At 43.3% G+C, this 26,744-nt stretch overlaps 1 protein-coding gene across 3 annotated transcripts in view; it reads left to right on the top strand.

Moving 5' to 3' along the window:
• LOC129820233 (zinc finger transcription factor Trps1-like) overlaps positions 1–26,744 on the top strand; it is a 239,989-nt gene that overhangs the window by 198,779 nt on the left and 14,466 nt on the right. For all 3 annotated transcript variants that reach the window (XM_055877258.1, XM_055877261.1, XM_055877260.1), the window contains exon 6: positions 6,656–6,778. In XM_055877258.1, the coding sequence (XP_055733233.1) occupies positions 6,656–6,778 (123 nt within the window). The remainder of the gene's footprint in view (positions 1–6,655; positions 6,779–26,744) is intronic.

Below are 26,744 nucleotides of genomic sequence, written 5' to 3'. Positions count from 1 at the left end.
GCCCAATGCTCCAGTTTTCTTGGTAAGTATGGAGAGTCCTTAATCTGATTTAAGTTTTGCTCCACCTTTTTGGTTTGCTTCCCGTCTTTAAGTTTGGTGTGGGTTTTTGTTTTGTTTGCCTCTTCTAGGGCAACTTTGGTGGGTGTCTTTTAGGTCCCAGTTGTTGTTGCTAGTCAGCTTTTCAGTGGAGACCCCCACGAGTATCCCCACCTGTTTCGTTTTGGTTGTTGGCCAGTGACTCTTTTTTTAGTTCCCCCTTCTGTTTGAGCGACACTATTTGGTTTTCTTGCCGGGGAACGTAACAAACAATCAGTCTCACTTATGTGGTACTCTGTGCTGCATTCCTATGAGCACACAGTCTCCAAGCTGTATCTGCTTTACTCTAACCCAGTTTAAATGAGGTTTCAGGAGCAAAGTGTTATGGGAAAATGACTAGTAAGAAAGAGAAATGCAGTGGGTTTAGCAAAGGGACAGAGTCATATTTGATATAACATATCACATATAACTATTGTTGTTATTATTATTATTAGTGTTATTATAATTACAATAATACTTATTATTATTATTTCATATGGTAGCTGTTACTCAGCTACTATCAAATAAAATAAAGTTGTATTTGTCACATCCGCCTAAAACAACAGGTTACCGTGAAATGCTTACTTTCAAGCCCTTATTGGCTAAATACCTGAAATGTACGTTTGATTCTAATTGAACTGAAATTAAATTAAGTTCCATCCTTCCTGTCACCTCATGATGAAGTGTTGGGCAGTATGACAGGCTGTCACCTCATGATGAAGTGTTGGGCAGTATGACAGGCTGTCACCTCATGATGAAGTGTTGGGCAGTATGACAGGCTGTCACCTCATGATGAAGTGTTGGGCAGTATGACAGGCTGTCACCTCATGATGAAGTGTTGGGCAGTATGACAGGCTGTCTCCCCAGGTAGGTGTTTAGTCATCACCCACCTGGAAGCCCTGGTGTGGTGGGAACAAACCCAATAAATAAATACATGTCATTAAGGCCCCAATACCTAATTACCCAGCATTCCCCTCACCGGGAGGATGGAATGAGTGGGAGGCGTCTCCAGGAATGCCAATGGAACACAAGGCATTAATAATTAATCACAGACCCAGAATGCACATGCAACACCTACGGTAGCGACGGTGCAGAACGCTGTAGGAGTCATTTATCATTGGCCTGTGGACTAATAATATGACCTGTTCATGCTTATTATTGCTCTGGTGTTTCTATGTAGTTTTTTGCAGTTTGCTGTGCAGGGAATATCACACTTGGAACTCAGATAGTTCAAGTATTCACTATAAGTTTTGGCAAAGTGTTGTAGTGTACTGTCGGAATACGTGTTGAAGGCTGGCGTCAGGTCATATTTGGTTGGAGGTGGATGGTTTTCCCAAAAGGCTGAATCCCAGGTACAGTAAGTCCATAGAAATGTAATCTCTGGTGAACTCATGGATACACTTAATGGCTGACAGTCTACACGTTATGGCATTATTGACTTGAATGGGGAGGTCCGTTCTGTATATTATATTTCTATGGCAAAGTCACACAGCAGCAACACCTCCACCACCACTATCTCCACCACCTCCACAACCACCTCCACGACTGCCTCCACCATCTCTTCACTATCATCCCCACCGCCACCATCTCCACCACCTCCTCCTCTACCACCACCACCTCCACCACCTCCTCCTCTACCACCACCTCCACCACCTCCTCCTCTACCACCATCTCCACCACCTCCTCCTCTACCACCACCTCTACCACCACCTTCACCACCTCCTCCTCTACCACCACCACCACCATCTCCACCACCTCCTCCTCTACCACCACCACCACCTCCTCCTCTACCACCACCTCTACCACCACCTCCACCACCTCCTCCTCTACCACCACCTCCACCACCTCCTCCTCTACCACCACCTCCACCACCTCCTCCTCTACCACCACCTCCACCACCTCCTCCTCTACCACCACCACCACCATCTCCACCACCTTCTCCTCTATCACCACCTCCACCACCTCCTCCTCCTCTACTACCACTACCTTCATTTCCACCACCACCACCTCCACCACCACCACCACCTCCTCCTCTACCACCACCACCTCCTCCACCACCACCACCTCCTCCTCTACCACCACCACCTTCATTTCCACCACCACCACCTCCTCCACCACCACCACCTCCTCCACCACCACCACCTCCTCCTCTACCACCACCTCCTCCACCGCCACCATCTCTACCACCACCACCTTCTCCTCCACCACCACCACCTTCATTTCCACCACCACCACCTCCTCCACCACCACCACCTCCTCCTCTACCACCACCTCCTCCACCGCCACCATCTCTACCACCACCTCCTCCACCGCCACCATCTCTACCACCACCTCCTCCACCGCCACCATCTCTACCACCACCACCACCATCTCCACCACCACCGCCTCCTCCACCACCACCATCTCTACCACCACCACCACCATCTCTACCACCACCACCACCATCTCCACCACCACCACCTCCTCCTCTACCACCACCTCCTCCACCGCCACCATCTCTACCACCACCACCGCCATCTCCACCACCACCATCTCCACCACCACCGCCTCCACCTCCACCACCAAAGATTCTAGGATTTATTATTGGGATTTATCAAAATGTAGCACACAACATATCTGCATATTTTCATTGGTTAATGGTAGTCTACTATTGAATGAGTGATTGGTTAACGGTAGTCTACTATTGAATGAGCGATTGATAAATGGTAGTCTACTATTGAATGAGCGATTGGTAAATGGTAGTCTACTATTGAATGAGCGATTGGTAAATGGTAGTCTACTATTGAATGAGCGATTGATAAATGGTAGTCTACTATTGAATGAGCGATTGGTAAATGGTAGTCTACTATTGAATGAGCGATTGGTAAATGGTAGTCTACTATTGAATGAGCGATTGGTAAATGGTAGTCTACTATTGAATGAGCGATTGATAAATGGTAGTCTACTATTGAATGAGCGATTGGTAAATGGTAGTCTACTATTGAATGAGCGATTGGTAAATGGTAGTCTACTATTGAATGAGCGATTGGTAAATGGTAGTCTACTATTGAATGAGCGATTGGTAAATGGTAGTCTACTATTGAATGAGCGATTGATAAATGGTAGTCTACTATTGAATGAGCGATTGGTAAATGGTAGTCTACTATTGAATGAGCGATTGGTAAATGGTAGTCTACTATTGAATGAGCGATTGATAAATGGTAGTCTACTATTGAATGAGCGATTGGTAAATGGTAGTCTACTATTGAATGAGCGATTGGTAAATGGTAGCCTACTATTGAATGAGCGATTGGTAAATGGTAGTCTGCTATTGAATAAGTGATTGGTTAACAGCAGTCTACTATTGAATGAGCGATTGGTAAATGGTAGTCTGCTATTGAATAAGTGATTGGTAAATGGTAGTCTATTTTTGAATGAGCGATGGGTAAACGGTAGCCGACTATTGAATGAGCGATTGGTAAATGGTAGTCTACTATTTGTTGTGTAGCAATTTAAAACAGTTATGTCAGAAAATGAGAGACATGTCCTGCTATATGATTATGATTTAGGCCTATATAATAAAAGTAAAATAAACGTATTAGACGACATGCTGCTATGTGATCTCCTTACCAATGACAAATGCATCTGTTTTTTATTCGTTTTTATGTTTTTATTAGCCATTATTATAATTTCCGTGCATCAAACACCTTCCATTTCCCCCAAACGAACAATAAGCCTATTTGCTTGCACTGCAGTTGGTCAACCTTATAGAAGTTGTGCTCACGCATGGTTTGAAATTTGCACGGAGATAAGCACACTTTTCCGTCAAGTTAAACATTTATAAATACCAACCTTGGAGGAAAAACTGAAGCACGCAAGGTTCAGAGTCATTTTTCTGTGTGCACGCACCTTTGATAAATGAGGTCCCTGGAAGCTCAACTCAACCAGAATCAGAGTTTTTGTTCACCATACGCTAACTATCAGATGCCTATTACTCCTTGTGGATTTAGTGTTCTACATACTCTTCTGAAATACCTACATGCCTGTTTTCATGTAAATGAATGGTCCATGGTGTTAGAGGCTTCTTGTACTTTCTCTTGCTATCTTTTATGTATAACGTGTCTCTATTTGACTGAGTAGATCTCGTTGCTTGATCTATTGATTACAGTTCAGCAGGCCGCTGGTGCTGGTTATTAATTGCAGGTTGAGCCGCGCTCCGCTCGTTGTAATATGTCACATCAGTTCACCTAGGACCGAGCTCCACCGCTGCCTGCCGCAATCACTAAATGAAGCGAGACTATTTCACTTGGAAGACATTATTGTATATAACCATGCCTCTGAGTGATTTACTACGTATCTACAGACCACACATTGTATTGTATTTACTTTTTGTCATTGGCTCTGGTTAGTGTTTATATGGTGGCCAAAAGTATGTTTACAAGGCACTACAAGTCTTAGCTGCTGTATGTTGTTCCAAGCCCAACTTGTCCAGAGATCAGGGATAAGGGATGCATGTTGCGGGAAGAGAAATAGGATTGCTATCAGTTCGAGCTGTGTGTAACCTGTAAACATTTACACTCCCCAGCTGTTGGAAGTGTCTGTGACTATAGGCAACATGTGTGAGTCATTTGGCTGAGGGTCTCAGGGTTTGGGACCTGAGCCTGGGGGGTGGGGGGAGAAAACACAGAGACGATGATGGGAACCGTGTTTGGCTTGTAACACTAGAACAGAATAGGAAAAGAATAAATCAATCAATCATACCACACCTGTCATTCCCACCATGTGGCAACCACATAAAAGCTCCTTGGGATTGAGAACATGTTCAGGGGGGCTTCCAGCTTTCTTCTGTGGTACTAGTCTAAGCATTGATCCTTACCATAGATTAAGGAGGAAGGAAAGGGGGATACCTAGTCAGTTGTACAACTGAATGTATTCAACTGAAATGTGTCTTCCTCGTTTAACCCAACCCCTCTAGATTAACACATTCTTTGTTAGTCATTTTTATACATTTTCTAAGCAATCCACTAAGAGAATCGTTAAAATTTTAGAGTAATGGACCATGTATTTCATTTTAACAAGTAATGATTTGTAATTGTTAGATAGATATAAATGTTAGATTAAGTTATGACTTACATTTAGTATTTGTGATTGAAATGTTAATTGTATTTTCACACTTAAGCATACTGAATGTTGCATCTGGGAGGGAAATAAATGTTACATTTGGGATTTCAGTTTTGATCTGACAAGATGACAGCGTTGTTTTACCCAGCCTTCCTGGCGATTGGAACATAAAGCAGCAGTGCGGAGCGTGAATCGACAGAGCAACTTTACACCTGCTGGTAGCACACTAAAAACATTTATCCATGTCATTAAATTATTGCCGTAATTTTGACCGTGCTACCGTCCCCTCATTCCTTTTCCCTTGTTTTTATTTTCCTTGTATCTATGATTAATGTCTGATGTCAAACGTTAGAGTGAGCAGGCATCAGCAAACGCAAGATCATAGAGGGCCATCCAATAGAGCTCTCATCTGGATGGGAAAATTACCCTATAGGGAACTGGCTACTCACCAGAACGTTTGACTGATGTATTGTGAAACACCCGATGAATCAAGTACCCTTTCTCTGCCAAGAAAGCTCTCTGGCCTTCCAGCCAAAATTATGTCCACGGAAAAGCTTTCCGTTCTAAATGTATCGGAAGAGAATTAGGAGCATTGTATTATTCTGGCAGGTAGAACATGGCTCCCTGAAGTTAAATAAATGTCACTGATTCTATGAGGCCAAATGGCTTTTACAGGCCCCCTAATCTAGATCATGCCAGTGTAGCTGCGGATCACATGCAAGGCAGGACCGCTTGTTCAATTCCCATGTTCTGCACTTGATAAGGTCATGCACTCCCAATGATTCATTATTGGTTTTCTGTACTTGCATTATGGATCAGCACATGTTATTTAATAGGCTTTTTAAAATATTTAGGTTAAAGAGAGAGTAAAACAGAAAATACTTTCAAACTATCGAAGAGAAAATATTAGAAACAGTTTCCAAATGTGAATATTTTAGAAAATAGCCTCAGAATGGCTTCCTACGCAATCGATGGCGCACATGAAGATTGTACAATCAACATGAGGCTGCTAAAAAAAGGTCTGGTCCTCAGCTTGTCATGGTGATGCAGGCGATGAAGGCTGATCTCTGTCTAGTGAAAGACAACCAGTGGTTGGACTCATTAATCAGTCTAAAGTTAATTAGTGATGGAATCAGCTGGGTTCTATTAATCACTGCCCAAACTGACCTTCTGATTGTACTGTGTGTGTGTGTGTGTGTGTGTGTGTGTGTGTGTGTGTGTGTGTGTGTGTGTGTGTGTGTGTGTGTGTGTGTGTGTGTGTGTGTGTGTGTGTGTGTGTGTGTGTGTGTGTGTGTGTGTGTGTGTGTGTGTGTGTGGGTGTGTGGGTGTTGGTGTGTGTGTGTGTGTGTGCGAGTGTACAAATTTGTGCGTGTGAGTGCGTGCGTGCGTTTGTGTGACTTCTTTCTCCTCCTTTTTCTTCTCTCTTTCCGTTTACCCGTTTCTCACTTACTCACTCTCTCTCTTTTGATTTGGTTTTCAGAGACGTCGAGGCTCGGGGGTGTTCTGTGCCAACTGTCTGACCACCAAGACCTCTCTGTGGAGGAAGAATGCCAACGGGGGATATGTGTGCAACGCGTGTGGCCTCTATCAGAAGCTCCACTCGGTAAGTCTGGGGGGGGCTAGGAAAAACCCAGGAGGGAGTATGTTTAAGTATGTGTATGTGTGTATGTGTGTATGTGCCAGAGAGAGGGGAGTAACCTGCCACACCACACCAGCCCAACCACTAAAATAAAATGGTGGTTAAGTAAATCAAATCGACAGGTGTAGACCTTACCGTGAAATGCTTCCTTACAAGCCCTTAACCTACAATGCAGTTTTAAGAAAATAAATCAACTAAAGTTAAATTAAATAACACTAATAAAATAACAATAATGAGGCTACAGTGGGGAGTATTTGATACACTGCCGATTTTGCAGGTGTTCCTACTTACAAAGCATGTAGAGGTCTGTAATTTTTATCATAGGTACACTTCAACTGTGAGAGACGGAATCTAAAACAAAAATCCAGAAAATCACATTGTATGATTTTTAAGAAATTCATTTGCATTTTATTACATGACATAAGTATTTGATACATCAGAAAAGCAGAACTTAATATTTGGTACAGAAACCTTTGTGGGGACTAAGCACGCACCCCTGAGGGGCCCCCGTGTTGAGGATTAGTGTGGCAAATGTGTTGTTGCCGATCCTTACCACCTGGGGGCGGCCCGTCAAGAATTCTAGGATCCAGTTGCAGTTGGAGGTGTTTAGTCCCAGGGTCCTTACCTGAGCAATGAGCTTTGTGGGCACTATGGTGTTGAACGCTGAGCTGTAGTAAATGAACAGCATTCTCACATAGGTGTTCCTTTTGTCCAGGTGGGAAAGGGCAGTGCGATTGAGATTGCGTCATCTGTGGATCTGTTGTGGCGGTATGCGAATTAGAGTGGGTCTAGGGTTTCCGGGATGATTGTGTTGATGTGAGTCATGACCAGACTTTCAAAGCACTTCATGGCTACCGACATGAGTGCTACAAGGCAGTAATCATTTAGGCAGGTTACCTTCGCTTTTTTGGTCACAGGGACTATAGTGGTCTGCTTGAAACATGTATGTATTTCAGACTCGGTCAGGGAGAGGTTGAAAATGTCAGTGTAGACACTTGCCAGTTGGTCCGCGCATGCTCTGAGTACACTTTCTGGTAATCCTTCTGGCCCTGCGGCCTTGTGAATGTTGACCTCTTTAAAGGTCTTGCTCACATTGGCTACTGAGATCGTGATCACACAGTCGTCCGGAACAGCTGGTACTCTCATGCATGCTTCAGTGTTGCTTGCCTCGAAGCGAGGTAGGCTTCCGTCACTGGGCAGCTCGCGGCTGAGTTTCACTTTGTAGTCCGTAGTAGTTTGCAAGCCCTGCCACACTGACGAGCGTCAGTGCCGGTGTAGTATGATTCAATCTTAGTCCTGTATTGATGCTTTGCCTGTTTGATGGTTTGTCTGAGAGCATAGCTGGATTTATTATAAGCGTCTGGATTAGTGTCCCACTCCTTGAAAGCGGCAGCTCTAGCCTTTAGCTCGGTGCGGATGCTGCCTGTAATCCATGGTTTCTGGTTGGGTTATGTACGTACGGTCACTGTGGGGACGACGTCGTCGATGGACTTATTGATGAAGCCGGTGTCTGAGGTGGTATACTCCTCAATACCATTTGATGAATCCCGGAACATATTCCAGTCTGTAATAGCTAAACAGTCCTATAGCGTAGCATCCATGTCATCTGACCACTTCCGCATTGAGCGAGTCACTGAGACTTCCTGCTTTAGTTTCTGCTTGTAAGCAGAAATCAGGATGATAGAATTATTGTCAGATTTGCCAAATTTTGGGGGGGGGGGGGGGGGGGGCTTTGTACTCGTCTTTGTGTGTGGAGATTTGGGACTTGTCTGGGAGCAACATTATCTCCTTCCTGTCAGACTCATTAAAGATAAAAATCTTTGTCATGTTCGAGGTGAGTAATCGCTGTTCTGATATCCAGAAGCTCTATTCGGTTATAAGAGACGGTAGCATCAACCTTATGTACAAAATAAGTTACAAACAATTAGGAAAAAACCTCACAAAATAGCACAATTGGTTAGGAGCCCATAAAACGACAACCATCCCCTCCGGCGCCATTCCTTGATAAGTGTTAGCAGGACACTGTAGCTGTTCCACCCTGTTCACCCCACTTCCTCCCTGGGTGACCGGTGTGCCTCTCAGGGCCTGGGGGAGGATGGGATAAGTGGGTCCACTGTGCCCTCTAACCCCTAAAAGCTGAAACCCCCATAAAGTTCACACATGCTCCTCTCAAAGATATGCAGGCTTACCCATCATATGTCTATCAGTGAAGGCTCCTCAGAGGAGGACCATTCTACTCAGTGATATAATTTTCTTTTTTAGATATAGTGAAACAACAAAAGTATTTTTTAGATAAACCTATACTAAAAATATTCACTTCATCAAATAAATTATTAAATCAAACTGTTTTGTGATGAAGGTCTACAGTAGCATCAACAGCACTTTGTAGGGTAGCACCATGGTGTAGCTGGTGGAGAGCTGTTTTCTGTCCTCCTCTGAGTACATTGACTTCAATACAAAACCTAGGAGGCTCATGGTTCTCGCCCCCTTCTATAGACTTGCACAGTAATTATGAAGGACTTCCGGAGGACGTCCTCCAGCCAATCAGAGCTTTTGCAGCATGAACTGACATGCTGTCCACCCAATCAAAGGGTCAGAGAATGAATCTAATACTATTTTTCTGGATTTGTGAGTATCTTCCTAATACTGCTCTGCATGCATTAGTTGGTGTTTTACGCTGTACACGGAGGATGTTTTTGTAGAATTACTATTTTGGTGTTTGTCCCATTTTGTGAATTCTTGGTTGGTGAGCGGACCCCAGACATTACTACCACAAAGGGCAATGGGTTCTATAACCGATTCAAGTGTTTTTAGCCAGATCCTAATTGGGATGTTGAATTTTATGTTCCTTTTGATGGTGTAGAAGATCCTTCTTGCCTTGTCTCTCAGATCCTTCACAGCTTTGTGGAAGTTACCTGTGGAGCTGATGTTTAGGCCGAGGTATGTATAGTTTTTTGTGTGGTCTTGGGCAACGGTGTCTAGATGGAAATTGTGTTCCTGGCAACTGGACCTTTTTTGGAACCCTGTTATTTTTGTCTGACTGAGATTTACTGTCAGGGCCCAGGTCTGACAGAATCTGTGCAGAAGATCTAGGTGCTGCTCTATTCCCTCCTTGGTTGGGGACAGAACCACCAGATCATCAGCAAACAGTAGACATTTGACTTCAGATTCTAGTAGGGTGAGGCCGGGTGCTGCAGACTGTTCTAGTGCCCTCGCCAATTTGTTGATGTATATGTTGAAGAGGGTGGGGCTCAAGCTGCATCCCTGTCTCACCCACAGCCCTGTGTAAAGAAAGGTGTTTTTTGACAATTTTAACCACACACTTGTTGTTTGTGTACATGGATTTTATAATGTCATATGTTTTTTCCATCAATTTGTAAAGCAGACTCTCATGCCAAATTGAGTCAAAAGCTTTTTTGAAATCAACAAAGCATGAGAAGACTTTGCTTTTGCTTTGTTTGTTCAGTCAATTAGGGTGTGCAGGGTGAATACGTTGTCTGTCGTACGGTAATTTGGTAAAAAGCCAATTTGACATTTGCTCAGTACATTGGTTTTACTCTCTCTCCCTCTCTCCCAATCCGTTCACACATTCACTTAGTCAAAAGCTGTGACCTCGTGCTCTCGCTCTCTCTCAGTCCCGCTCTCTCTCCTCTCTCTCTCTCTCGCTCTCTCCCCCATCTGTTCACACATTCACTCAATCAAAGGCTGTGACCTTGCTCGCTCGCTTCTCTCTCTCTTTTCTCTCTCTCTTGCTATCTCTAGCTATCTATTTGTCTGTCTGTCTGTCTGTCTGTCTGTCTGTCTGTCTGTCTGTCTGTCTGTCTGTCTGTCTGTCTGTCTCTCCCTCTCTCTCTCTCTCTCTCTCTCTCTCTCCCTACATTAACTCTTTCCCTCAGTCAAAGGCTGTGACCTCGCTCGCTCGCTCTCTCCTCTCTCGCTCTATCTCTAGCTATCTATCTCTCTATCTCTCGCTCTCCTTATCCATTCGCACATTCCCTCATTCAAAGGCTGTGACGTCACCTTGTGGTGACACTGATGCAGAAAGAGGCATCATGGGAATGTAACATGGGAACGTAAGGATCATAATGATGTACAGTAGATATGCCTCTATCCATTTGGAGTTGTGCTCAGTGGAATTTGTCATTGAAATGGGAGTTTGATTTTTGTAAAATGATGGAAAGTCCCTTTTTTGTGGACTTGAAATTGAGGATGAGATGGCTCAATATTTTAGATTGAATGTGTAGTTTGTTTCTCTCTCCCGAAGAGATGTCCATTGTGTTACGGACTTCATCATGTTATTCTGAAATAAGTCAACGTACTTAATCATTGAAGGACTTTACAACTGGTCCTATCTATACTTCTTTTAGAGTTCATTTTTGGTTTTGAATACACAAGCTGTAGATTATTTTATTAAACCACCATGGGCTGGAACTTTCCAAGACATACTGCTCAATGCTCTTTGAAATTAAATAGTGTCTGGGCAAACATATGGGTAAGCAAATGTGACATCATGTGAGGAATTACCGCTCGGAAACAAGAAGGCCTTTGTCTGCGCACTTCACTCATTTTGATGTTTAATCTCAGTACTTCAGTTATGACTCGGGTAGAGTCCACAGAGTCCGCCAGTCCTTTTAAGCCCAGTGTGCAGTGTTCTAGGCTGTGTTGCCCGGCCTGAAGGCGACTGGGCCGACTGCCTGGGTGGCGGGTGGATCTATACAGGAGGCTCCCTGAGTCGGTGTGGTCGACTGGGCCAGAGAGAGAGCGACAAGCTTCAGAGAGCCCTTTCACTGGCCAGGCCACATGGTGGTCTAAACCAGCTCCAGACCAGCAAACCAGGCCTACCACAGTGAAAGAGATGGAGAGAGAGAGAAATAGAGAGAAAGAGAGAGAAAGAATTGACAGAGGGAGAGAGACGGAGGGTGAAAGAGAGAGACAGGCTCCAGAGAGCCCTGTTACAAGAGGTCCTTTCACTGGCAGGGCCACCTGGTGGTCTAAACCAGCTCCAAACCAGTAGACTAGGCCTACCACAGTCAAAGAGAGAAAGAGAGAGAGAAATAGACACAGAGAGAGAGAGAGATGGAAAGAATTAATTAAAAAAACTGAGCAAACTAGAATGCTATTTGGCCCTAAACAGAGAGTACACAGTGGCAGAATACCTGACCACTGTGAATGACTCAAACTTAAGGAAGCCATTACCTATGTACAGACTCATTGAGCTATTGCTATTGAGAAAGGCCACCGAAGGCAGACCTGGTTCTCAAGAGAAGGTTATGGCTATGTGCACACTGCCCACAAAATGAGGTGGAAAATGAGCTGCACTTCCTAACCTCCTGCCAAATGTATGACCAAATTAGAGACACATATTTCCCTTAGATTACACAGATCCACAAAGAATTAGAAAACAAACCCAATTTTGATAAACTCCCATATCTACTGTTTGAAATACCACAGTGTTCCATCATAGCAGCAAGATTTCTAACCTGTTGTCACAAGAAAAGGGCAACCAGTGAAGAACAAACACCATTGTAAATACAACCCATGTTTATTATTTTCCCTTTTGTACTTTAACTATTAGCACATCATTACAATACTGTATAAATACATAATATGACATTTTAAATATCTTTGTTCTTTTGGAACCTCTGTAAGTGTAATGTTTACTGTTCATTTTTATTGTTTATTTCACTTTTATTTATTATCTACTTCACTTGCTTTGGCAATGTTAACATATGTTTCCCATGACAATAAAGCCCTTGAATTGCGAGAGAGAGAGGGAGAGAGTTTTTCCAGAGATCACACACTCTGCTGACCCTTGTTACGTTAGATAGAACCTCACTCACTGTAGACTTCCTGTAGGTAGCTCGGCACGGCTGGGGTTTTGTGTTATGAAAGATTGTGTGAAAAGAAAGATTGTGCGTCTGTGTATCGTATCTTATGTTTAAGTAACACATGCAAATGATACATTTTGAAGCGTTGATTGAAAAACTTTACGTGTCGTAATGTTCTTATAACTGATACAGATTAGTGCTTATTATATAGCAATACAGATGTAAGATCTTAATTTGATCACTATTTTCTTTCTGACAATTTTATTGCACAGCAGAAATTGCAAACTTGTAGTGTATTTGAATTTTAAAAGGCTTCTAAAGTTTGTAATTTCCACTTTGAGATTTCAGACTTGATTTGTCCTCCCTACAAAAATGTCCATTAATTATAATCCACATAATAAATTATATTTCAGTTCCTGCTGGATTATTTATTTATTATTATTTATTATTATAAGATCTGACATCTGTATATATTATGTTTGTGCACCAGCATAATTTCTTATTTTTATGATTCACTATTAAGTTGTTGTTACAGCAATCCACCATTAGACATGTTGGAAATGACTGTGGTTGACGCCACTCTAACTCAGTCTGCATCCCCAATAGCACCCTATTCCCTATACATATCCCTACATATTGGGGATACAACTCACTGATTTTTTTTATATATTTTTTTTACCATTATTTTACCAGGTAAGTTGACTGAGAACACGTTCTCATTTGCAGCAACGACCTGGGGAATAGTTACAGGGGAGAGGAGGGGGATGAATGAGCCAATTGTAAACTGGGGATTATTAGGTGACCATGATGTTTTGAGGGCCAGATTGGGAATTTTAGCCAGGACACCGGGGTTAACACCCCCACTCTTACGATAAGTGCCATGGGATCTTTAATGACCTCAGAGAGTCAGGACCCCCGTTTAACGTCCCATCCGAAAGACGGCACCCTACACAGGGCAGTGTCCCCAATCACTGCCCTGGGGCATTGGGATATTTTTTAGACCAGAGGAAAGAGTGCCTCCTACTGGCCCTCCAACACCACTTCCAGCAGCATCTGGTCTCCCATCCAGGGACTGACCAGGACCAACCCTGCTTAGCTTCAGAAGCAAGCCAGTAGTGGTATGCAGGGTGGTATGCTGCTGGCAGTGATACTCTGCTCATCTGTGACTCTGGTGTCTGGTCTCCTCTTGACATGCATGTCTTCTAGTTATGTGTTGCTAGTTGTTACTTCTCCTAGCTAAACTCAGCAAAAAAAGAAACATCCCTTTTTCAGGACCCTGTCTTTCAAAGATAAATAATAAAAATCCAAATAACTTTACAGATCTTCATTGTAAAGGGTTTAAACACTGTTTCCCATGCTTGTTCAATGAACTATAAACAATTAATGAACATGCACCTGTGGAACGGTCGTTAAAACACTAACAGCTTACAGACGGTAGGCAATTAAGGTAACAGTTATGAAGACTTAGGACACTAAAGGGGCCTTTCTACTGACTCTGAAAAACAGACCAAAAAAATGCCCAGGGTCCCTGCTCATCTGTGTGACCGTTCCTTAGACATGCTGCAGTGGCATGATGACTGCAGATGTGGCCAGGGCAATACATTGCACTGTCCGTACTGTGTTTCGCCTAAGACAGCGCTACAGGGAAACAGGGCGGACAGCTGATCGTCCTCGCAGTGGCAGACCACGTTTAACAACACCTGCACACGATTAGTACAACCTAACATTACACCTGCGGGACAGGTACAGGATGGCAACAACAACTGCCCAAGATACACCAGGAATATCCTAACTGTCTGGGGCGGTGTGTCACAGCATCAGCGGTCTGAGCTTGTTGTCATTGCAGGCAATCTCAATGCTGTGCGTTACAGGGAAAACATCCTCCTCCCTCATGTGGTACCCTTCCTGCAGGCTCATCCTGACATGACCCTCCAGCATGACAATGCCACCAGCCATACTGCTTGTTCTGTGCGTGATTTCCTGCAAGCCAGGAATGTCAGAGTTCTGCCATGGCCAGTGAAGAAGATAAATTACTTGGAGAGGATTCTAATTAATGACTTGGAGAGGATTCTAATAAATGTCTTGGAGAGGATTCTAATAAATGACTTGGAGAGGATTCTAATTAATGACTTGGAGAGGAGAGGATTCTAATAAATGTCTTGGAGAGGATTCTAATGCATGACTTGGAGAGGATTCTAATAAATGACTTGGAGAGGATTCTAATAAATGACTTGGAGAGGAAAGAATTCTAATAAATGACTTGGAGAGGTTTCTAATAAATGTCTTGGAGAGGATTCTAATAAATGACTTGGAGAGGAGAGGATTCTAATTAATGACTTGGAGAGGATTCTAATAAATGTCTTGGAGAGGATTCTAATAAATGACTTGGAGAGGATTCTAATTAATGACTTGGAGAGGAGAGGATTCTAATAAATGTCTTGGAGAGGTTTCTAATAAATGTCTTGGAGAGGATTCTAATAAATGACTTGGAGAGGATTCTAATAAATGACTTGGCGAGGATTCTAATAAATGACTTGGAGAGGATTCTAATAAATGACTTGGCGAGGATTCTAATAAATGACTTGGCGAGGATTCTAATAAATGACTTGGAGAGGATTCTAATAAAGGACTTGGAGAGGATTCTAATAAATGACTTGGGGAGGAGAGGATTCTAATAAATGTCTTGGAGAGGATTCTAATAAATGTCTTGGAGAGGATTCTAATAAATGTCTTGGAGAGGATTCTAATAAATGTCTTGGAGAGGAGAGGATTCTAATAAATGTCTTGGGGAGGAGAGGATTCTAATAAATGACTTGGAGAGGATTCTAATAAATGACTTGGGGAGGAGAGGATTCTAATAAATGACTTGGAGAGGATTCTAATAAATGTCTTGGAGAGGATTCTAATAAATGTCTTGGAGAGGAGAGGATTCTAATAAATGACTTGGAGAGGATTCTAATAAATGACTTGGAGAGGATTCTAATAAATGTCTTGGAGAGGAGAGCATTCTAATAAATGTCTTGGGGAGGATTCTAATAAATCTCTTGGAGAGGAGAGGATTCTAATGAATGTCTTGGAGAGGATTCTAATACATTTCTTGGGGAGGATTCTAATAAATGTATTGGAGAGGAGAGGATTCTAGTAAATGACTTGGAGAGGATTCTAATAAACGTCTTGGAGAGGAGATGATTCTAATAAATGTCTTGGAGAGGATTCTAATAAATGTATTGGAGAGGAGAGGATTCTAATAAATGTCTTGGGGAGTTCCCCATCATTTTGCGCAACACTCACTCTGAGTCCAGATTGTCTGTTTTCGTGAGTTTCTTTGTTCCTCCGCTCCTCTCAGTGGGGGCTGAGTTATGGTATCTTGTTCGTTCTATCCTCACCGGAAACGACCCCCATGTTCAGCAGAATACTCTTCGAAAAAAAGGGTTCCAAAAGGGGTTTTCAGCTGTCCCCGTAGGAGAACCGTTTTTGGTCCAAGGTAGAACTCTTTTGGGTTCCATGTAGAACCCTTTGTGTAGAGAGGGCATCGTTTAACATAACCTTACACCGCTTGTCTTTTAGGAGGTCCTCAATTAATCAGGGATGATGACGTTTTCATATGCAGGCATGTTCATCTACCCGGCCAATCCTTGTCTTTCACATCTTGGCAGTGGATTTTCCAGTAGTTTTTATATAGTTTTGAATAAAACATTTATATGCTGTACAGAAATCATTTCATAATAGCACCTCATAAACCGGCGCTGTAGTGGGCCTGTAATTTATGTCTGGACTCTTAGAACATAATAGCACCTGACAGGCAGCGAGGAGCGTAGGACCTACTGTATGTGTGAGTAGCAGCATTACTTTTGTTCTGTCTGAACAGTCTGTCTCTGTCTTTACAGATGTAAAAACTCAACGAAGTAGCAGCATTACTTTGTTTAGTCTGAAGAGTCTCTGTTTACAGTTGCCAAAGTGCACTCCTCCGTCCATCACGCCGACAGAAAACAATGAATGGCATACTCCAAAAGGTCTCCTGAACTGTTCTGAAAAGTTCTGCTGCTGACAACGGAGACGCACAGTACCTTATTATCTACGTAGTGCACTACTGTTGACCAAAGCCTTATGGGGCTCTCTATGTGCCCTGGTCAACAGTAGGGCACTATATAAGGAATAGGGTGCCATTTGGGACACAGACAACGATGAAGGCACTAGCTTTGTGAGGAACGAGGCAACATAGACGGTATTCATATCACAATGAGAAAGGTAGCTACATTAAAGGTTAATCACTTATCCACTTATGGAGTCTGGAAATACCAAGGCTTTTGTATTGTGTAGGCCTTTGTGTACGGTAGATGATGCCAGGGAGAGATGTCTTATGCATGACACAGGCTCCGGTTCAACACAGCAGGGGACCACCGACCTAACGCTCTAAACATAAACAGCAACCGTGTGGAAATAGATGCATGATGCAACAAGTGAGCAGGTGAAGGGTTGTTTTAGATGGAACATCCTGTAAGAGAGGTAATTATGAGCTATGGTAGAAAGTCAAATAAAAGGTCAAGATGGTGGCAGAATGAAGATGACCTTTCTTCTGTCTGCGTCTTCCACCCACCTTCATTTGTCTATGGCATTACACTGTCAATCTGTTGGCTAAACATGTCCTGAACTTTTACTAGACTTGGATCTCTGCAGAAAAATGAGAGAGAGAGACCTGGGCCCTGGTAGTAAACCCCAAAAATACAGAAAAATTATGATTTTCCAGAGAAGATCCAGATCTCAGGGAATTAGACCAAAGTTCTCAATTGTTACAAAAATATATAGAGTACTGCACACACTACAATTACTTAGGTTTAAAAATAAGCTCTGGACGCCTTAATGAAGCAGTGAATGATCTGCGAGAGAAAGCACACAGGGCATTCTACGCCATTAAAAACTCATTCAAATTGAAATACCTACATTGCTGCCTGCCATAAGATGAGGGACAGTGATTGATAAACCAACCAACCTGCAAATGTCCTCTATGCCATTGTTATTGTTATTGTTCATTGTATGGTTATTTTCACCCTTGATTATTGTTGTTGCAGTTGTCCCGTTGACAATATTGATTATTACTATTTCAATGATGTTAATATTGTAAATCTCCAAAGTTGCTTTGGAAATATGTATATTGTTACATCGTGCCATCATTCAATTTAATTTAATTGCGAGAGAGAGACACATAGAGAGACGAATTGAGACAAAGACACAGAGAGAGAGAGAGAGAGAGAAGACACACAGACAGACATACAGACACAGACACACAGCGAGAGAGAGAGAAAGAGACAGAGAGAGAGAGAGACAAAGAGAGAGAGAGAGAGAGAGAGAGAGAGAGAGAGAGAGAGAGAGAGAGACACACAGAGAGAGAGACACACACAGAGAGAGAGAGACACACACACAGAGAGAGCCAGAGAGCGAGAGAGACAGATTTGAAATGTCTTTATTCTTTTGGAACTTTTGTGAGTGTAATGTTTACTGTACATTTTATTGTTTATTTCACTTTTGTTTATTATCTACTTCACCTGCTTTGGCAATGTTAACATATGTTTCCCATGCCAATAAAGCCCTTAAATTGATTTGAATTGAGAGAAAGACAGAGACAGAGAGAAGGGAGGACAAAGAGCGTCCATGGCTGTGGGTTCATAATGTTCCGGTCAGTAGAGGGCACTCTTTCTTTCTTCTGGTCTGACTCATCCTCTGCTTCTCCTCCTGCTCCAGACAGACAGCCTTGACAGCTGGATGAGAGAGAAAGAAAGATAGAGAGGGAGATAGTGAGAGAGAGAGAGAGAGAGAGAGAGACGGTGATGGTCCGGGCCTAAACCACACAAAAACAACACTAGACACTATGGTTGTCCTCTAGGTTACAGAGTGCTGGTAGTCCCATTCACCAAACGACCAGGTGTGAAACAGGGAAGAGACTCAAGGGGTATGTTAATTTGGTATAGAGCACACCCAACTCACTCTATTAAATTAGTCAAAACAGGAACATTTTACATCTGGCTAGAAATGAATAAGAAAATTATTCTCAACAGAGAAAAATGTCCTCATACTTTAACGTTGACAGCTTCTCCATCCTAGAGGGGAGATCAACCATTTCCAGGCCCAAGAACATGTACTAATCTGTGGTGACCTAAATGCCAGAACTGGACAAGAACCTGACACCCTCAGCACACAGGGGGACAAACACCAACTTGGAGGTGACAGCATTCCCTCCCCCATATGCCCCCTTAGACACAACTACGACAACATAACCAACAAAAATGGGTCACAACTTCTGCAGCGCTGTCAGACGCTGGGTATGTACCTTGTCAATGGTAGACTTCGATGGGACTACTACGGTAGATACACCTATAGCTCATCTCTTGTAGTAGTACTGTAGACTACTTTATCACTGAGCTCAACCCAGAGTCCCTTAGAGCATTCACAGTCAGTCCACTGACAACATCACACTCTACTTCAACAGAGGTATACTCAATCATGAGTAGGAATGGGTGCCAAAACGGGCCCCGAGGCTAAATTATCGGTTCTGCTTTCGGTACTGAAGAAATTAAGATTTCCTATTTATTATTGCTACATAAACGTTATCTTGCACATTTTGTCTCACCAACCGTTTCTAATTTGCAAAATGATTAAGACATTCGTCTATGATGCGTTGTCACTATTACCAATCCAGAAGAGAGATCTCTCTTGCGCGGAGCCTGTGTCTCTCACACGCTACAGCACACACACACACACAAATGCACTCGCACACACACGCATACACACACACACAAGAAAGACCCTGCTGTTAATTAGTGACGTTGGAGGAGAGAACTAAACGATCAGAAGTGTGGTTACACTTTACCAGAGTCGATGCTGAAAATACTCGTTACCACAAGTACAACAATACTTTTTCTTGTAAGGGTGGAAAACACGAGCAATCTGTCCAAACATCTATGGAAAGTGCATCATGTACAGGCAGAGAAATGCACAGTTTTCGACTGGCTAGTAGTTCATCCCTCGTTGTCTGATCTCCGTTAGGTATGTATGCTAGCAGCCTAGAGCCCACACACACAGAGTTAACTAGATTATGTGAACATGGGTTCATGATTAAAAGGAACCATTAGCCAGCTGATTGTTTAGCTATGGGCGCGTTCCGAAATTCAATCACCCATTTAAAGATTTTGCAACTTTTTTGTTAAAGTTGCAGCTACAATGAACCAACCCACTCCTCCCTCTAATACCGCTGGTCCAAGCCAAAGACAAGCCCAAACCCCTTCACGCTGGCAGCTAGTGGGAGGATGACTGAGGAGAGGGTGAATGAGTGCCACCTAGCCGTGACCAAGTTCATAGTGAAAGGCCTACACCCCTTTGCAACAGTGGAGTCCAAGGGCTTTAGGTAACAGTCTATATTGAGTTGTATTCATGTTTAGGATATAGTTGTATAAAAGGGTTGTATGTTAGTCCCATCACTCCACAATACAACACACAACAACACAAACATTCAATAATGATAATTCAACACATGAAAACTATGTATTTTGTTTACTGTAGAGAGATGAGCAAGGCCCTCACCCCCAAATATACCCCTCCCTCCAGGAGTTACTTCCTACCTGGTAGGGTGTAGAAAAGGTCAATGTGATCACTGAGCTGAAGGACGTGCCAAAGCTGGACATCACATCAGACGGGTGGACCAGCCTTTGCCGGACCACTATCTCACTGTTACAGTGCACTACACAAGCCAGGGCAGTGTAAAACAGAAGGTCCTCCACACCAGGACAGTGTAAAACAGAAGGTACTCCAGGACAGTGTAAAACAGAAGGTCCTCTACACCAGGACAGTGTAAAACAGAAGGTCCTCAACACCAGGACAGTGTAAAACAGAAGGTCATCCACACCAGGACAGTGTAAAACAGAAGGTCCTCCACACCAGGACAGTGTAAAACAGAAGGGCCTTCACACCAGGACAGTGTAAAACAGAAGGTCCTCTACACCAGGACAGTGTAAAACAGAAGGTCCTCAACACCAGGACAGTGTAAAACAGAAGGTCATCCACACCAGGACAGTGTAAAACAGAAGGTCCTCCACACCAGGACAGTGTAAAACAGAAGGTCCTCCACACCAGGACAGTGTAAAACAGAAGGTCCTTCACACCAGGACAGTGTAAAACAGAAGGTCCTCCACACCAGGACAGTGTAAAACAGAAGGTCCTCCACACCAGGGCAGTGTAAAACAGAAGGTCCTCCAGGACAGTGTAAAACAGAAGGTCCTTCACACCAGGACAGTGTAAAACAGAAGGTTCTTCACACCAGGACAGTGTAAAACAGAAGGTCCTCCAGGACAGTGTAAAACAGAAGGTCCTTCACACCAGGACAGTGTAAAACAGAAGGTCCTCCACACCAGGACAGTGTAAAACAGAAGGTCCTCAACACCAGGACAGTGTAAAACAGAAGGTCATCCACACCAGGACAGTGTAAAACAGAAGGTCCTCCACACCAGGACAGTGTAAAACAGAAGGTCCTCCACACCAGGACAGTGTAAAACAGAAGGTCCTTCACACCAGGACAGTGTAAAACAGAAGGTCCTCCACACCAGGACAGTGTAAAACAGAAGGTCCTCCACACCAGGGCAGTGTAAAACAGAAGGTCCTCCAGGACAGTGTAAAACAGAAGGTCCTTCACACCAGGACAGTGTAAAACAGAAGGTCCTCCAGGACAGTGTAAAACAGAAGGTCCTCCACACCAGGACAGTGTGAAACAGAAGGTCCTTCACACCAGGACAGTGTAAAACAGAAGGTCCTCCAGGACAGTGTAAAACAGAAGGTCCTCCACACCAGGACAGTGTGAAACAGAAGGTCCTTCACACCAGGACAGTGTAAAACAGAAGGTCCTCCACACCAGGACAGTGTAAAACAGAAGGTCCTTCGCACCAGGACAGTGTGAAACAGAAGGTCCTTCACACCAGGACAGTGTAAAACAGAAGGTCCTCCACACCAGGACAGTGTAAAACAGAAGGTCCTTCACACCAGGACAGTGTAAAACAGAAGGTCCTCCACACCAGGACAGTGTAAAACAGAAGGTCCTCCACACCAGGACAGTGTAAAACAGAAGGTCCTCCACACCAGGACAGTGTAAAACAGAAGTTCCTCCACACCAGGACAGTGTAAAACAGAAGGTCCTCCACACCAGGACAGTGTAAAACAGAAGGCCCTTCACACCAGGACTGTGTAAAACAGAAGGTCCTTCACAGCAGGACAGTGTAAAACAGAAGGTCCTCCACACCAGGACAGTGTAAAACAGAAGGTCCTTCAGGGCAATGTAAAACAGAAGGTCATCCACACCAGGACAGTGTAAAACAGAAGTTCCTCCACACCAGGACAGTGTAAAACAGAAGGTCCTTCACAGCAGGGCAGTGTAAAACAGAATGTCCTTCACACCAGGGCAGTGTAAAACAGAAGGTCCTTCACACCAGGGCAGTGTAAAACAGAATGTCCTTCACACCAGGGCAGTGTAAAACAGAAGGTCCTTCACACCAGGACAGTGTATAACTGAAGGTCCTCCACACCAGGACAGTGTAAAACAGAAGGTCCTCCACACCAGGACAGTGTAAAACAGAAGGTCCTCCACACCAGGACAGTGTAAAACAGAAGGTCCTCCACACCAGGACAGTGTAAAACAGAAGGTCCTCCACACCAGGGCAGTGTAAAACAGAAGGTCCTCTACACCAGGACAGTGTAAAACAGAAGGTCCTCCAGGACAGTGTAAAACAGAAGGTCCTCCAGGACAGTGTAAAACAGAAGGTCCTCCACACCAGGACAGTGTAAAACAGAAGGTCCTCCACGACAGTGTAAAACAGAAGGTCCTCTACACCAGGACAGTGTAAAACAGAAGGTCATCCACACCAGGACAGTGTAAAACAGAAGGTCACCCACACCAGGGCAGTGTAAAACAGAAGGTCATCCACACCAGGGCAGTGTAAAACAGAAGTTCCTCCACACCAGGACAGTGTAAAACAGAAGGTCCTCTACACCAGGACAGTGTAAAACAGAAGGTCCTCTAGACCAGGACAGTGTAAAACAGAAGGTCCTCCACACCAGGGCAGTGTAAAACAGAAGGTCCTCCACACCAGGACAGTGTAAAACAGAAGGTCCTCTACACCAGGACAGTGTAAAACAGAAGGTCCTCTACACCAGGACAGTGTAAAACAGAAGGTCCTCCACACCAGGGCAGTGTAAAACAGAAGGTCCTCCACACCAGGGCAGTGTAAAACAGAAGGTCCTCCACACCAGGACAGTGTAAAACAGAAGGTCCTCCACACCAGGACAGTGTAAAACAGAAGGTCCTCTACACCAGGACAGTGGAAAACAGAAGGTCCTCCACACCAGGGCAGTGTAAAACAGAAGGTACTCCACACCAGGACAGTGTACAAATCACAAACTGGCCAAGTAGTGTCAGAGGAGATCTCAGACATTCTGGAAGAGTTTGAGACGGAGCCAAGCAAGATTGTAGCTGTGACTGTTGATAATGCTGTTAATATGGATGTTGCCATCAAGAGGCTACACATCCTGAAAATAGGATGCTTTGCACACACACTGAATCTGGCAGCGCGGAAAATCTACTAAATGACTTCCATTGATAAATGGGCAGCCTGAATCAGAGCAGTGGTCGTGTGCTTCCAGAGATCCTCGATGTCCAAAACAGTCTTGAAGGAAAAGCAGCAGCTCCTTGGTAAGAAGCCAGTTCAATCTATTAAAGTATTATTTTGAAATTCTCACATTTAACAATTTAATTCAATATTCAAGTGTGCGGTAATTAAATGTATGTTGTTTTTTTGTTGTTTCAGGCCTTCCGCAACACTCACTTATCCTTGATGTCAAGACCAGATGGAACTCTATCTAATGATGGAGAGATTCATGGAGCCGTATCCAGCCACCCAAGCAGCAGCTGAGGAGTTTGTCCAGCTCATGAGAATCCTCTATACATCCACACTGTGTGTGTCATGTGAATAGAATGCCCCCCGTGGACAGATCAAACCCATCCTCCACAAACTGGAAGAGCACTTCACTGTGAAGCATGAAGTTACAACGTTTGTGGCAACCATCAAAGAGAAGGTGTTCTAGAACCTCTGAGGCCACAGCAATGGACCCCAGATTTAAAGAGAGGCCGGTGAGTGACGCCATCTGGGACAGGCTGAGGAAAGCAACTGTTGAGGCCAATGTGACCGGAGCAACACCAGGGCTGTCACAGGAGCCGGAGCAGACAGACACAGAGCACCAGCAACAGGAGGAGGAGCCTGAAGGAGATGGAGAGGAAATTGAGGAGACAGTCCCTCCATTGTACAAAACAAGGAGTGCCTTGGAGGAGCTGTTCTCAGAGGAGGACAGGGAGTTGAGGTTGACGATCCAACAGGACACCTCGTCCCTCACCCTCAGTGAGCATGTTGACCTAGAGGTCGACCTCTACAAAAGCCTGCCTCCCATCCCCATGGCTGAAGATCCTGTGCTGTAGTGGTGGTGGGATAAGAGAGCTACTCTGCCCATCCTCACAAACATTGCAACAAGCTACCTCTGTGCTCAAGCCTCCTCCACCCCTAGCAATAGGGTATTTTTGACTGCAGGGAACGCAATAATCCAGGAGAGGTCCCGACTTCTGCCAGAGAAGGCACATATGTTGATCTTTCACCAGAAGAACTGCTAAGAACTGTTAGTGCTTCTGCAGCCTACCTGCACGCCCCACCCATGTTGTTCTATACCACTGTCTTTTCTTTTGCAGGACAATATTGTTTATTTCATTTGTTTTACATTTCCATCATCACGACATTAGAGTCTATAATAGTGATTTGATCAAAACATTGCTTTTTCTTTTGCTGTAAACAATTGTTTATTTTATTTATTTCAGAACATTTCAGAACATTTCAGAAAATAAAGCAATGTTGATTCTGTTCTTAATTTGTTTCGCTTTTTTTCTCGTAAGAAAAATAACCAAGAAGAATTGTCACGGCCGTTGTAAGGAGGAGACCAAGGTGCAGCGTGGTATGCGTACATTCTTCTTTATTTAAGAATGAACACTGAACAAAACTAACAAAATAACAAAACGAACCGTGACGCTAATATGAGTAGTGCAGACAGGCAAGTAAACATAGAACAAGAACCCACAAACACCAAAGGGAAAATGGCTACCTAAATATGATCCCCAATCAGAGACAACGATAAACAGCTGCCTCTGATTGGGAACCATATCAGGCCACCATAGACATACAAATCACCTAGACCTACAAAAACCCTAGACATACAAAAAAAACTAGACAATACAAAAAAACCTAGACAATACAAAAACGAACGTACCCACCCTAGTCACACCCCAACCTAACCAAAATATAAAGAAAACAGAGATATCTCAGGTTAGGGCGTGACAAGAATACCGTTAAAGTACCAGATTGATAAGCAGTATTGGTAAAATCTTAATGATACCCATCCCTAATCATGAGTCATCAAAGCCAAAGGAACTGCATAATATTTATACATTCTATATTGTGGAAATCTACCAAAAATCTATTAAGCAACAACAAATTCAATCCCTTCTAGACAATTTCATGGACAAATGTTTCACTGTAATAGAGAAGGTGTAAACTTAGCAGTGGAAAACCTAAACATTATGACCTCTCAGCTTCCCTATCAAATCAAAACATTTCAAGCTGACAACTTAAGAAAATGAACAACAATGACAAATGGTTTGATGAAGAAGACAAAAAACCTAAAAAAGAAATTGAGCAACCTGTACAAACAAAAGCATAGAGACCCAGGAAAACTGAGGCTACGCCTTCACTGTGGTGAATCACTTAAACAGAAATACTCTACGGGAATAAAGGAACAGCACGTCACAAATCAGCTCAATGTCATTGAAGAATCCATACAATCTAATCACTTCTTGGAAAATTGGAAAACACTAAACAAACAACAACACGAAGAATTATCTATCCACAATGGAGATGTATGGGTAAACCACTTTTCCAATCTTTTTGTCTCTATAACAAAGAAGAAACAGCAAAAACATATACATGATCAAATACAAATCTTAGAATCAACTATTAAAGACTGCCAGAACCCACTGGATTCTCCAATTACATTGAATGAACTACAGGACAAAATACAAACACTCCAACCCAAAAAGGCCTATGGGGTTGATGTTATCCTAAATTAACTGATAAAATATACAGACAATAAATTCCAATTGGCTATACTTAAACTCTAACATCCTTAGCTCTGGCATCTTCCCCAATATTTGCAACTAAGGACAGATCACCCCAATCCACAAAGTGGAGACAAATTTGACCCCAATAACTACCGTGGGATATGCGTCAACAGCAACCTTGGGAAAATCCTGCCTTATCATTAACAGCAGATTCGTACATTTCATCAGCGAAAACAATGTACTGAGCAAATGTCAAATTGGCTTTTTACCAAATTACCGTACAACAGATCACGTATTCACCCTGCACACCCTAACTGACAAACAAACAAACCAAAACAAAAAGCAAAGTCTTCTCATGCTTTGTTGATTCCAAAAAAACTTTTGATTCAATTTGGCATGACGGTCTGCTATACTGTCACCAACCAAGGAGGGCCTACAGCAGCACCTAGATCTTCTGCACAGATTCTGTCAGACCTGAACCCTGACAGTAAATCTCAGTAAGACAAAAATAATGGGGTTCCAAAAAAAGGTCCAGTTGCCACAAATACAATTTCCATCTAGACACCGTTGCCCAAGACCACACAAAAAACTACACGTACCTCGGCCTAAACATCAGCACAGGTAACTTCCACAAAGCTGTGAAGGATCTGAGAGACAAGGCAAGAAATGCCTTCTGTGCCATCAAAAGGAACATAAAAAACATACCAATTAGGAACTGGCTAAAAATACTTGAATCAGTTATAGAACCCATTGCCCATTATAGAATTCACAAAATGGGACAAACACCAAATTGAGACAATGCAGGCAGAATTCTGCTAGAATATCCTCAGTGTACAATGTAAAACGCTAAATAATGCATGCAGAGCAGAATTAGGCCGATACCCGCTAATTATCCAAATCCAGAAAAGAGCCG

This window comes from Salvelinus fontinalis, chromosome 22, assembly GCF_029448725.1.
Source record: "Salvelinus fontinalis isolate EN_2023a chromosome 22, ASM2944872v1, whole genome shotgun sequence".
In the NCBI taxonomy this organism is placed as follows: domain Eukaryota; kingdom Metazoa; phylum Chordata; class Actinopteri; order Salmoniformes; family Salmonidae; genus Salvelinus; species Salvelinus fontinalis.
The sequence above is the reverse complement of the archived record's forward strand: the minus strand, read 5'-3'. Positions and strand labels throughout refer to the sequence as shown.